Source organism: Oryx dammah, unplaced genomic scaffold (assembly GCF_014754425.2).
Source record: "Oryx dammah isolate SB20612 unplaced genomic scaffold, SCBI_Odam_1.1 HiC_scaffold_19, whole genome shotgun sequence".
NCBI lineage: Eukaryota > Metazoa > Chordata > Mammalia > Artiodactyla > Bovidae > Oryx > Oryx dammah.
The window spans coordinates 49,175,561-49,189,539 of record NW_024070203.1 but is presented as its reverse complement, the minus strand read 5'-3'; the positions used below and the strand labels follow the sequence as shown (position 1 = coordinate 49,189,539).

Here is a 13,979-nt window from a genome sequence, read left to right as displayed (position 1 = left end):
AAAAAAAAAAGAAAAGACAATTTTAAGATAATTGAATAGATATAGTGTAATACCTGACAGAAAGCAAGAGTAAGTAAAACCAATTGTTATTATTTTTATTTGTTTCTTTCTATACTGCCATTTAATAAAATTAATTCCTCAGTAGGTCTTTAATAACATTCAAAGAACTCTTAATTAAAAATAAAATAGCTTTGCAGTGTATATGGTAATATGTGCCTTATGCCTGTTGCTGTTGTATTTTGCATCTTACAGAAACTACATAGTGCTTATTTTAGGTTTTTTCCTCACAAAATAAAGATACTTTGACTTCTTCTTTAAAAAAAAAAAAAAAGAAGATATGGTAAACAAATACAATGGACTATTACTCAGCCATAAGAAAGAAGGAGATGATGCCATTTGCAGCAACATGGATGGATTTAAGAGATTTATTATACTAAGTGAAGTAAGTCAGACAGAGAAAGACAAATATCATATCATATCCCTTATATATGGAATCTTTAAAAAAATGATACAAATGAACTTATTTAAAAAATAGAAACAGACTCACCCTGCAAAAACAAATTTATGATTACCAAATGGGAAAGGTAGGAAGGAAGGATAAATTAGGAGTTTGGGATTAACATATACACACTCTATAAATAAAACAGATAATCAACAGGGCCTGCTGTATACAGGGGATTCTACTTAATATTCTGTGATAACCTATATGGGAAAAGAAATTGAAAAGGAATCAATATTTGTATATGTATAACCAAACTACTTTGCTGTACCTAGCAAAGCATTGTAAATCAATTATATTCCGATATAAAGTAAAAATTAAATTTATAAAAAAGGTAGTTGGGGAATTCCCTGACAGGCCAGCAGCTGAACACATACACGCACCAGTGGTTAGAACTCAGTATTTTTACTACTGTGGCCAGGATTCAATCCCTGGTTGAGGAACTAAGATTCCACAAGCCAAGCAGCACAGCAAAAAAAAAAAAAAAGAAAAACAGTAGTTGGCTTTAAAATATGTTCTGGGGAAAATGAAAATGGAATCATTGATAAATCCAATGTGAAAGTTAAGGGAAAGAGATAATTAGGGATACCCCTGCTTTGGGGGCTAAGGAATTAGGTGGATAATGTCATGAGGAAGATTTCGGAAGAAACAAATGTGGAAAGGAGTATAAATGAAAAGTCCTAGCTCCAAATGGCTATTAGACTTCCCAGTGGAATGCTGAGTCTGTAGAATAATAGATGAATCCTAGTGATATGTATAGTTAACCTTCCTACTCTTACTGAAATGCAAGTTCATGCACCCAATGCACAATGAGGCCAAATAATACAAAAACAGTCCTGAGTGTTCATTGGAAGGACTGATGTTGAAGCTGAAACTCCAATACTTTGGCCACCTGATGCAAAGAGCTGACTCATTTTAAAAGACCCTGATGCTTGAAGGCAGGAAGAGAAGGGGACAACAGAGGATGAGATGTTTGGATGGCATCACCGACTCAATGGACACGAGTTTGAGTAAACTCTGGGAGTTGATGATGGACAGGGAGGCCTCGTATGCTGCAGTCCACGGGGTTGCAAATAGGCGGACACGACTGAGCGACTGGACTGAACTGAACTAAATACAAAAATGGAGTCTGGGGCAGAAAAAAGTTTACTGCAGGACTATGCAAGGAGACAGGTGGCTCATGCCTTTAAAAACCCCAATTCCCTGAAAGCTCTAAGGAAAGCCCTTTTCTAAGAAAAGAGAAGGAGGGTTGTGGGTAGTTGTTGCAAAGGTCTTAGTGTCAGAGCCTTTGCTCTTCAGGTCAGGTAACCATGTTCCTATAAACCTCCATCAAATGAATGTGATCGTCTGTCCTGACAAGAACGGCCAGATCCCCAGACAACTTCTACCCCGCCTAAGTCCAGTCCTGGCTGAGAGGAGGCAAATCTCAGCTGCAGGCTCCCTCAGGGCTAGGTCCCTAGATGCTGCCCAGCCGTCATCACTGAGGGAGGCAAGTGCCCAAAATCCAATCTGCCCTCAGGCCGCCCAAACATAGAGGGCAAGTTCCCCAGACTGCATCCCAGGCAGACGGCTGCTGCCACAAGGTCACAGAAATGGGGATGCAGGAGAGGTTCACCGCTGCTTCAAGGCCTAGACCTGGCCAGTGTGTGGCCTTGGTGAGGACTCCGGAGCCTGGCAGGACACAGCCACCAGCCTGTTCCTGGGTCCCAGCTCTCACTCTGGCCCAAGGCTGCGTGGGCTAGAGGGCCCCCAAGGGAGAGGGGGAAAGGCTGGGATCAGTCTCTTACCTCAGACTCAGCCAGACAACCGCCTCTCTGCCGCCCGTTGGCTGCTGCTACTGCTGCTAAGTCGCTTCAGTCGTGTCCGACTCTGTGCGACCCCATAGACGGCAGCCCACCAGGCTCCCCCGTCCCTGGGATTCTCCAGGCAAGAACACTAGGCTCCACTGTCCATGGGATTCCCCAGGCAAGAATCCTGGAGTGGGTTGCCATGCCCTCCTCCAGGGGATCTTCCCAACCCAGGGACCAAACCCACAATCTTCTGTGACTACTCCAGTGCAGGCGGATTCTTTACCGATGAGCCAACAGGGGAAGCCCTCTATTACACTAACACCCGTAAGACAAAAGTCAGGAGTTCCTTGAGGATGCCAGCTATATTGTTTTTTTAAAAAAATATATTTATTTGCCTGCACCAAGTCTTAGTAGCAGCATATGGGATCTTTAGTTGTGGCATGTGGGATCTATTTCCCTGACCAGCAATGAAACCCAGGCCCCCTGAGTCTTAGTCACCGGATCACCAGAGAAGTCCCATACCAGCTATAACTTAACATGCACTCTCAGCATTCCTCAGCATAATAACTAAAATAACTAAACATAATGCTTATTAAAGACATTAATAAACAATCAAATTCTACTTACTTGACTAGTCTCTGTAAGGTAGGTAGGACTTTTAATGGACCCCAAAGTTTTCCAAAGAACAGAAAGATAGAGAAGACTATTTCAGGTTAAAGAATAGTAGAAATATAAATAAAGGTCAGTCAAGAGGCTGGCCTGCTTGGAGTCGGGAGCTGGGGGGAAGAGGGGGAAGACCAGATGCCAAGATACACACACTTAGCTGGGAGGACCATGCAGCAACCACACATCCAATCAGTCAGCAAGTCCAGTGGCTCCATCTTCAGAATACAGTAATCCCCTACATATGAACAAGTTCTGTTCCAAGAGTGCATTCATAAGTCCAATTTGCTCTTAGGTCCAACAAAGTTAGCCTAGGTACCCAGTTAACATGATTGGTGATATAGTACTGTACTGTAGTAGGTTTATAATACTTTTCACATACATAATACATAAAAAGCAAACAAAAAATGAAACATTTTTAATCTTATAGTATAGTACCTTGAAAAGTACAGTCGTACAGTACAACAGCTGGCATATAGGAGCTGGCACTGAGTGAACAGGCAAGAAGAGTTACTGAGGAGGGGGAGGAGGTGGGAGACACTAGAGCTGAAGGAATGTCAGCAACAGGAGATGGAGGGCAAGCTGCAATTTCACTCATGCCTGATGTTGATGGAACACATGTTCGCATCTCTGAAAGTTTGCAATTCGAAGGTTCGAATGTAGGGGACTTCCAGCACCAACCCCACCTCATCACCTCCACTGCTCCCGCTCTGGCCTGAGTCACCAATCTCTCATTCACTTGGACTATTGCAAGTCTCCCCACAGGTTGTCTGCTTCCACCTTTGCCATTTTACAGATTACCAATCCGTGAGACAGACCAAGCTTTGCTCACAGTAAAAGGTAATGTCATCTCCTGACTTACAAAGCTATCATTCCTTTCCCATTTCCTTCTATGATATCATCTCCTACTACTTCCCCAGCACTCACTCCATGGCAGCCACACTGGACTCCTTGCTATTCCTTCTTCACCACCTCTAGGCCACTGGGCTTGCTCTTTCCCCCACCACTTCCCTGGATATGGTTGTGGCTCACTCCCTTTACTATTCCTGTCCTGGCTACATGTCACCTTCTCAGTGAGGCCCTCTTTGGCCATCCTAATTTAAAATGCAACCCCTACTCCCATCTTTGCACTCTCTATCCCCTCCCTCACCTTACTCTTTTTTCATAGCAGTCACCACCATCTGACATGCTGAATATTTCACTGATCAAAACTCCAGGAGGGCTGGGACTTTTGTTGTTCACTTCTACATTATCCTCAATGTCTAGGACAAGCACATGCCAGATGCTCAGTGAGTACTGGCTAAATTAAATAATCCATGAATTCCTTAAATTTCAGGATGACCTACAGCCAAAAACATGTTACAACTGAGTCTGACAACTCTAGGCTACAGGACAGTGTATGTCCAGGACTGTGTGGACTGACTCGTACAGCCATGTTTTCTGTCTTTTCCAGAGTTGGAGAATAAAACAGCCAATTATTGCCATTTCTGTATGTTACGGGCTGAACTGTGCTCTCCCTAAATTCATATGTTGACATTTTAATCCTTAGAAGCTCAGAATGTGGCTGTCTTTGGTTGTTGTTTAATCGCTAAGTTGAATCTGACTCTTTTGCAACTCCATGGACTGTAGCCCACCAGGCTTCTCTGTCCATGAAATTTCCCAGGCAAGATTACTGGAGTGGGTTGCCATTTCCTTCTTCAACTGTCTTTGGAGACAGTGCCTTTAAGAGGTGATTAAATTAAAATGAAGCCATTAGAGTAGGCTCTAATCCAATATCATCAGTAACCTTAGAAGAAGAGGAGATTTAGACATACAGGGAGTCCCCAGGAATGAGTGCACACAGACCAAAGGTCATATGAACACATGGCAAGAAGACAGTCATTTATAAGCCAAGGAGAGAGTCCTCAGAATGAAACTAAACCTTGAACTTGGATTTTCCGCCTCGAGAACTCTGAGAAATAGATTTCTGCTGTTTAAGCCACACAGTCTGTGCTATTTAGTTACAGCAGCCCTGGCAAACAGGTATACCATGTATGCCCAGTAGTTCGGCCACATGGGAATCACTCTCACAGAAAGGACTGAGTTATTGTCACCAACACCCTGACAATAACGCTGGAGGGATCAATGCTCCCAACACATGATGTGCTTCCATCTTGGCCAAGATGGATTCTCGAACGCAAGGAAAAGTTGATGTCGGGGGAGGGGGGTCAGAGAGGCCCGGCAGCCAGGAGAGTCTTGCTGTAGCTCTGTACCCCAACCTGCTCCCCATGATCCCTACATCCGTGGGGCAGCAGAAAAAGGCCACGAAATTTCTCAGCATTGGAGAGAAGCAGGTAAGATCCCTCCTCAAGGGACTTCCCTGGTGGTTCAGTGGCTAAGACACCAAGCTGCCAATGCAGGGGACCTGGGTTTGATCCCTGATCAGGAAACTAGATTCCACATGCTGCAACTGAAAAGAACCTACATGCTGCGACAAAGACCAAAGACCCTGAGTGCCACAACTAAGACCCGCCTCAGCCAAATAAATAAATAAAATATTTTTCTTAAGAAAAGAAGATCCTTTCTCAAAAAAATCAAATTAAAAGACAAATTGAGTTGGTGTTACTAAAAGATTAAAAGTTAAATAAATTGGGACTTTCCTGGCTGTCCAGTGGTTAAGACTTCACCTTCCAGTGCAAGGAGTGCGGGTTCAATCCCTCGTCAGGAAGCTAAGATCCCATGTGCCTTGAGGTCAAAAAACCCAAACATAACAAACAGAAGCAATACTGTAATAAATTCAATAAAGGCTTTAAAAAACGGTCTACATCAAAAAATATTTTTTAAAAAAAGCTACATAGATAATATAAAGTGTTACATAAATAAAGGCTGTATGAAACACAGCACAGAAAAGGTGGTATAATGAGTGTGTGTGGAGCAGAGAGAACGTTCTCTCTTTGGTTCTCTCAGCACCAAAGCAGAGAGAAGAGGACTGAGTGCACTGAGGAGGTCCTGGGACACAGGAGTGTGAACTGACCTCCCGGGATGGGGAATTTTCAGGGATAAGTTGAGCAGGAATTCAGTACAATCACAAACAGGAAAAAAGCCATCAGTCTAAGACTGGTCACACACTTAGGCTTTGTTCCCACATCTGGGGTTACTTCTAATTCCCCAGGAGTAACTTTATATTAATATTTGCCAGAGTATATTTGGCACACTCAAAAAATTAGAGAAAATAAAACTGAAAATTGGGAGATTAAATAGGTTTCTTTATTGCAGAACTTCTCAGAACTCAAAAGTACATTTGTAAATCTCCCCCAGATGATTAGACCATAAATCTTTTTTTCCCATGAGAATTTCAACTAACCAGTATTTTCAGGAGCATCCCTTTAAAACTTCCTGATATTGCTAGTCGATAGAAAAGGCCAACCAACCCATGGTGCTTTGGTGCAAAGCACCAAACCAAAACAGTAGTCAAGCTCCAAAGCTGTGCTTTCAGACCAGCAGATATTTGTAGAGAAAGGGGGGAAGCAAAACAAGACAGAACAAAACAAACAACAGTGATCCAACCAGTAAATAGCATTTGACTGTGGCTGATTTCTTTTTTTAAGTAATTAATATTATTGTTTCTATGTGGCTCTGGGCTAAAAATTCTACCTCAAAATAATCCTTGCAAAATGGGTTTGAAAATCACTTTCACTTTACAGATTAAAAAACTGGAGCACAGAGAGGCTGAGACTTTGCTGAAGATCACACAGATAGTAACTGACAGACTCAGCCTTACACCCAGTTAGGGAGCTTATACCAAGAGCCTTTAACACAGCAGCCTGAAACACTTGAACAGAGCACCTGTTATACACCCGACACAGTGCTGGAGGAAAAAAAAAATCACAGCCTGGAGACAGAACCAATTCCAAGAAGCAGCTAGGATGTTCTACCTTCTCAAGAAGAACCAGTCAGTCTTATGTTAGTCACTCAATCGTGTCTGACTCTTTGCAATTTTATGGACTATGGCCTGCCAGACTCCTCCGTCCATGGAATTCTTCAGGCAAGAATACTGGAGTGGGTAGTCACTCCCTTCTCCAGGGGATCTTCCCAACCCAGGGATGGAACCCAGGTATCCTGCATTGCAGGCAGATTCTTTATCATCTGAGCCACCAGGGAAGCCCCCAGTCAGTCTTGGGCTGAGACAAAAATCTCAGAAGCAGATGTTCTGCCAGAACAGGGAAGAATCTGAAACTGGGTTCAAGGTAAAGATAGCTGACCACAGGAAAGGACAGAAGTGCTTGGAAGTCAAGAGAAACACAGTTCAGGGACTCATGAGGTCTATGATGGATGGAGAAAATCCACAGAGGGCAGGAACCAGATATCTCTTTTGCTGCCAGCAGCCTCCCCAAGAGCTGGAACACACGGTCGTTTCCTGTGTCCTGGTGACAGCAGAGGAAGGCTCCTGTGAAAACACCCTTGGAATGGTTGACCTGTTTTTGCCTTTGTACTTACCACAGTAGTCGTACCAAACGGTGGCGTCAGAGGAGTTGCAGACCCAGCGTTTCTCCCTAGGTTCAGTAAATATGGAAGAAAACAGGGCAGAAAAAAGCACAAATGGAAACATGATTCAGTCTCTCCAAAACTTTAAAAATGTAAGGAGAATCTGTAACTAATCTTCAGACTCTTCCCCTTTATTTTTAGTAAAGGGAAAAAAATGTAACTTAGTCATCAGTCACATGATTTCTGAGTTCCTATCCAACTGTTTCCTCTTTTGAATGTGTGTGTGCGCGTGTGTGTGTTTAATATTTGAGTACTTCCTGCAAGAGGAGAGGAAAATTATTTAGAATGTACTCTTCAACTGTGTGATACAAATAAGAGCACAGAGCTTTAAAAACAAAACGAGGTATTTCCTGGTCAATAGTAACAAAACCTGTCTTCTTTAGCTTTATCCCTCTGTATTGCTATTCTCTCCCACAAGTTCTTTTTCTTTTTTCCTTTAAACCCTAAGCACACCCTCCTATTCTTTCTTTCTTTATGGCTGTGCTGCTTGGCTTGGAAGCATGAAGTCCTAGACAGCCAGGGAATTCCCTCTCGCAAGATCTTTATACATCAATTCTTATGGCCCAGAGAGCAAGACCTTCAGCTCTGAACTGAACAGTGTTCATGCACAGTGTTTTTGCTCGGCAACGGTTGAGCCAAAGGATAGAGACTGGCTGGATGAGATCTCAGACTCAGGACACTAGCCAGAGTCCTGCATTATGGGCATGGGTCCCACCATGGTTGAGAATGCCCTCACTTTAGCCAACTACAGGTACAGGGAATACCTTGAAATAGTCATCATTTTGGGTGTGGAATGTATTTCATTCCAAAACTCTCACTCTGCTCTAGAAAAACAGCTAACCCTTTAGATGCTTTGCTACCTGAAATCCTTTAAAAGACAATGGTGTGTGGATTAGTAGCCAAAAATAGCATAGAGTCAGAGCCTTCAAATTTACAAGTTTAGAGGAAAATAATCATATTTGTAAAAGGTTTTTTTTTTTTTTTTTACTGAAGAATGGTCCTACTTTACTGTTTGTTTTTTAAAAGGCAAAAATTCATGGGGTAGGGGTTGGGCTAGTGAAATGGGGAGTTGCTCAGTATTCTTTCAGGTTGGCAAGATGAAAAGTTCTAGAGATCTATTACACAATAAGGCAAATATAGTTAACACTAGAGTCTTTGTTCCTTTTATTGTGTTTTGAGACGACTAGAAGCCTGCATGGGTGTGTCCTCTTTCTTCCCCCCACTTTTAAAATACATTTTTATATTATGGAAAAAACACATAAAAATTACCATCTTAACCAACTTTTTTTTGGACACACCAGGTATGATCTTAGTTCCACTAAAAGGAATAAAGACTCTAGAGAAAACACTGTTTCAGGTCTGAGGCAGAAAAGGTATAAGAAGATCATATACCTAGAACATCTTACTGTATTAGATAAACAATCTGATGACAGTCCCATTGACCAAAGAATGGTTTCCTATTGCTGTTGTAACAAATAGCCACAAATTTAATGCCTTAAAAACAATACAAATGGGGGCTTTTGTGGTGGATTAGTGGTAAAGAATCTGCCTGCTAGTGCAGAAGACATGGATTTGATTCCTGATCTGGAAAGATCCCACATACCACAGAGTGACTAAGCCGGTGTGCCACAACTGCTGAGCCTGTGCTCTATAGCCGGGGAGCCACAGCTATTAGCCCATGTGCTCTAGAGACGGTGCTCTGCAACAAGAGTAACCCCATGTCCCTGCAACTAGAGGAAACCCTCGCAGCAACAGAAACCCAGCACAAGCCCCCCCACACCGGCCAAAAAATACAAATTGGGAGATTCCCTGGTGGTTCAGTGGTTAGGATTCTGTACTTTCACTGCTGAGGGCCCAGGTTTGAACCCCAGTTGGAGAACTAAGATCCTAAAGCTGCCTGGAACAGCCGGAAAAACAAACAAACAAAAAAAAAAACAAACAAAAAAAAACCCTCTTACAATTCTGAAGGTTGGAGTCCAAATCAGTTTTTAATTAATTTATTTATTTTAATTGGAGGCTAATTACTTTACAATATTGTAGTGGTTTTTGCCATACATCAACATGAATCAGCCATGGGCACACATGTGTTCCCCATCCAGAAGCCCCCTCCCACCTCTGTCCCCATCAGAGGGACAGGGTACTCTGTGGACCAGCCCTGAGTACCCTGTCTCATGCATCAAACCTGGACCACCGTTCTGCTTCACATATGATAATATACACATTTCAACGCTACCCTCCCAAATCAGTTTCAATGGACTAAAAGCAAGGAGTCAACATACCTAGTTCTTCTGGAATCTCCAGGGGAACAATTCATTAACTTGCCTTGTTCAGCTTGTGAGCTGCAATCCTTTCATTCCTCCATCTTCAAAATTCAGCACTGTATCATCTCTGCTTCCATCATCACATCACCTTCTCCTCTGATCTCCTGTCTCCCTCTTATATGGACCCTGTGATTTTACTGCAACCATTTGGACAATACAGGATAATCTTCCCAACACAAGATCCACCTATAAAATCCCTTTTGGCATTTAATGTAACATTCATACCTTCCAGACTTAAACAGTCAGACTGCCTGTAGACTGTATGATCATTAATAAGACAGTAACTTCAGTGTATTGGAAATACATCAAATATATTCAAATTCATGAGCTCATAATACTTGTTTAAAGTCTAATCAGCCAATGATACTAGGAAACTAACTGTACTTTGAAAACTGATAAAGGGAAAGAATCAAGCATTTATCCTGACCTTTCTATGGAGACTGAACTACTGGTAACCAAATAGTACAGAGAGGCACATTTCCCTTGCCTTCTCATGCTCTTTTCTCTTTTAGAAGTATTAGAGCTAGTACATGAAAAAGGAATGATAGAATAGAACCATTCTGCAATATCTAATGAATTAGTGAACTTAGAAAACACAACATCAGAGGTTGCTAATATCACAAAGAGAGATAAGAAGACATCGTATACCTCTCAATGGATGAACAGGGTGGTAGCCAATCTCTAATACAGCCCCCAATTATCCTTACTTCTTGGTATGCAAATTCTTGTGTAGTCCCCTCCAACAATGAATAAGGGTGACTGAGTAACTAAGAAAATATTGCACAATGATAAAGTGCAGCTTCCAAAACAGATCACAAAAGCCTCTACCTTGTTTTCCTGGATCAATTGCTCTGGGGCAAACAGTAGCTCTAAAGAGAGATCCATGCAGTAGGAAACAAAGACCTCCTCCCAAAAGGCCAGCACCACATATAGATGTGAATGTTGAACCATAAAGAAGGCTGAGTACCGAAGAATTGGTGCTTTCGAATTGTAGTGCTGGAGAAAACTCTTGAGAGTCTCTTGGACAACAAGGAGATCCAACTAGTCAATCCTAAAGGAAATCAACCCTGAAAATTTATTGGAAGGGCTGATGCTGAAGCTGAAGCTCCAATACTTTGCCCACCTGATGCAAAGAGCTGACTCACTGGAAAAGACCCTAATGCTCGGAAAGACTGAGGGTAGGAGGAGAAGGGGCGACAGAGGATGAGATGGTTGGATGGCATTATTGACTCAGTGGACATGAGTTTGAGCAAACTCCAGGAGATAGTGAAGGACAGGGAAACCTGGTGTGCTGCCCTTCATGGGGTCGAAAAGAGTCGGACAGGACTGAGCAACTAAACAACAAAAACATGCATCAGTCACATATGTGAGCCACCTTGGAAGCAGTTCCTTCAGATGACAGGAGCATCAGCTCATATCTTCACTGCAACCCCATGAGAGAACCTGAGCCATACCCACTCAGCTGAGTCATTCCCAAATACCCAGCCAACAGACACTGTGCAGTTATAAAGGTTTGTTCTAAACTGCTACATTTTAGGGGCAATTTGTTATACAACAATAGATAATTAATACAGACATCAGCTATGAATCAGTCCTGTGCAAACTAATCAAACCTGTCTGATGAAGCCTCAAGTCCAACTACCAATTTATAGTAAACAGAGAAATATTAACTACACCTTGGGAATATAATAAAAAAATCTAGACTGTGAAAACATGTATAGGACAAAAAACTCAGTTTCTTCAACAGATGATGTGCAAGGGGAAGGAAAAAAGATATTCCCTGCTGGTCCAGTGGTCAGGATTCCTCACGTCCATTGCTGGCAGTCAGATTTGACTCCTTTTTGAGGAACTAAGATCCCACAAGCCACATGGCACAGCTTAAAAACAAAGTGAAAGAAATAGGAGGGCCCATGGATTAGGAGTCATAAAAGACATTTCAAAAGTAGGTGTACATAAGGTGAGAACTTTACTTAGATCTTAATCCAAACAGAGGGGGGAAATTATGAAACAACTGGAAATTTGTAGACTGGATATTTGATAACTTTGGGATCAGGGGTAGCTTAGGTACAATGGTATTGCTATTTAAGTCCTTATCTTGTAGATAAGGGGCTTCCCTGGTGGCTCAGACAGTAAAGAATCTGCCTACAATGCAGGAGACCTGGGTTCAATCCTTGGTCAGGAAGATCAGCTGGAGAATTAAATGGCAACTCACTCCAGTATTCTGCCTGGGCAATCCCATGGACAGAGGAGCCTGGTGGGCTATAGCCCACAGGGTCACAAAGAGTCAGACACGACTGAGTGATCAACACTTTCACTTGTAGAATTACAAAATTAAATATTTAAGAAAGAAACGCTATGATGTCTGCAACTCGTTCCCAAATAAAAGCAGAGGGCAGGAGGTCTAGAGGAAACAATACTGACCACAAATTGGTAATTGCTGAATCTAGATAACCATCATTTTTCTGAAAAACTCCTAATACAATTTTAACAAATGAGTCATCCATACCTAATGACCATTTTACTTTTGCTATTATCTTTCAGTGTGATGTAATTATTAATAAACTGAGGGGAAGGATTACATTTTACTGTCAAGGGTGTGCTATCTGATGTAACCTAGATGTCCAAAGGAATCACCCTGTCTTCTGAGACTCAAATAAACCTTACTCAATATCCTTCCCGTAGATTGTGGGAGATTCATCAGGGTCTCAGTCTTTCCAGGATTACTCTGCCGGGGAGAGTAGTGAAGTGGCATGGAGGGATGTGCATGTTATTTTCCCCTTATCTTGGACTGAGTTGCTTCTGCAGACTTATTTCCCTGATGAATCATCATGGTATCCTACGCATGGTGATCCTTTTCTAATCTTGGTCTCACTCCAGATCGTGCCCTTGAGAAGACATCTTTCTCATGCAGTCTTTTAAGCAACCATGCTGTCCTCTGAGGAATTATTCTAACAAAAATAGGTTTTTTCACTCCACTACACAGGAGACAAAATGACTGCACGTATATAGGACATTTAAAGAAACAGGTATGATATACTCAAATTATGAAAAAAGTGACCCTCAAGAGAAAACTTTAAAATGTTAACAGTGCTGTTTTCTTCTATGTATCTAACGTTTGATAATGAGTATTTGATTATGGAATACCTTTTTATAGAAAGATATAAACCACACTATTAAGACAGCAACACGTGTCTACCTAGGTGACAGAAGACAGAAGAGCAGGCAGGCAGAGAAGTCCAAGCTGAGGACAGAGGTGGTGGCAGCCTGTTCATCTCTGAGAATACAGCCTGCCCTCTACTAGGACCACAGGCTGGCTAATCCTAGCAGAGGGCAGGCTCTAAATCTCAGAAAGAACACTTTTCTACCTTAAGCTGTCTCCTGTAACCTTCTAGCAACTTGACACTTCATCTTTCCAAGAACTAGTGATGCTCCTGTGGCTTCTCCATGCACTTCCCTCACACAGAAGGAAATCGTAAAAATGACATTTACTATTGTAGCAGGTGATAGGAGGCCTTGGTAGCTCTGTAGACTCAGTGTTCACCTCCCTCTCATACACAGGCAAGCCATAAAGATTAGATTAACCATCGTGGCAGGTGATGGCTATTACACAGCTTTATACAGACTGGGTGTTTTGTTCTTAACTGTGACTCTGGTAACTTGCCCAGTACCCAGTGCATTCTAGGCACATAATCAGCATCTACCAATCTAAGTAACGATGTGAGGCCATTTGTTCCTGGCTGAAAATCCTTCACAAGAACCAACTTTTTACAATTAGAGGTAAAAATCTTACAATGCCAATACATGATAAGTTAGCATGAAGACTGCTATTTTATAAAAGGTACTATCCATCTGTATGGGTAGGATCATACTAAAGTAGATAGGATTTTCCCTGTGTGTTATAGAGTATACCAAAGGAGAGTGCACGTGGAGACAAGCAGAGCCACTGAAAACAAACTCCTCAGGTTACCATTTGCCTTCAAGCTAACCACACTCTACTATACACAATCTTTAACATGGGCAGCCACATCAGAGAAGATAGGCAAAAACCTGTATTCAGAGCCAAAGGAAGCAGATTAACACTTGCTTTCTATAACGTGCGAATTTTTAGAGTTTCTACTGTGGGAAAAGGTAGTATCTATATCCTTAGAAAAGTTCATACACAAAGGAAAAATAACTCTCCTA

General features: G+C 42.0%; 1 protein-coding gene across 1 annotated transcript in view; it reads right to left on the bottom strand.

Annotated features, from left to right (window-relative positions):
* The window catches only part of LY96 (lymphocyte antigen 96), a 33,078-nt gene extending 25,388 nt beyond the window's left edge, over positions 1-7,690 (bottom strand). The window contains exon 1 of the mRNA XM_040262055.1: positions 7,429-7,690. Coding sequence (XP_040117989.1) covers positions 7,429-7,540 — 112 coding nt within the window. The 5' untranslated portion in view covers positions 7,541-7,690. The remainder of the gene's footprint in view (positions 1-7,428) is intronic.
* Positions 7,691-13,979: the final 6,289 nt, after the last annotated feature.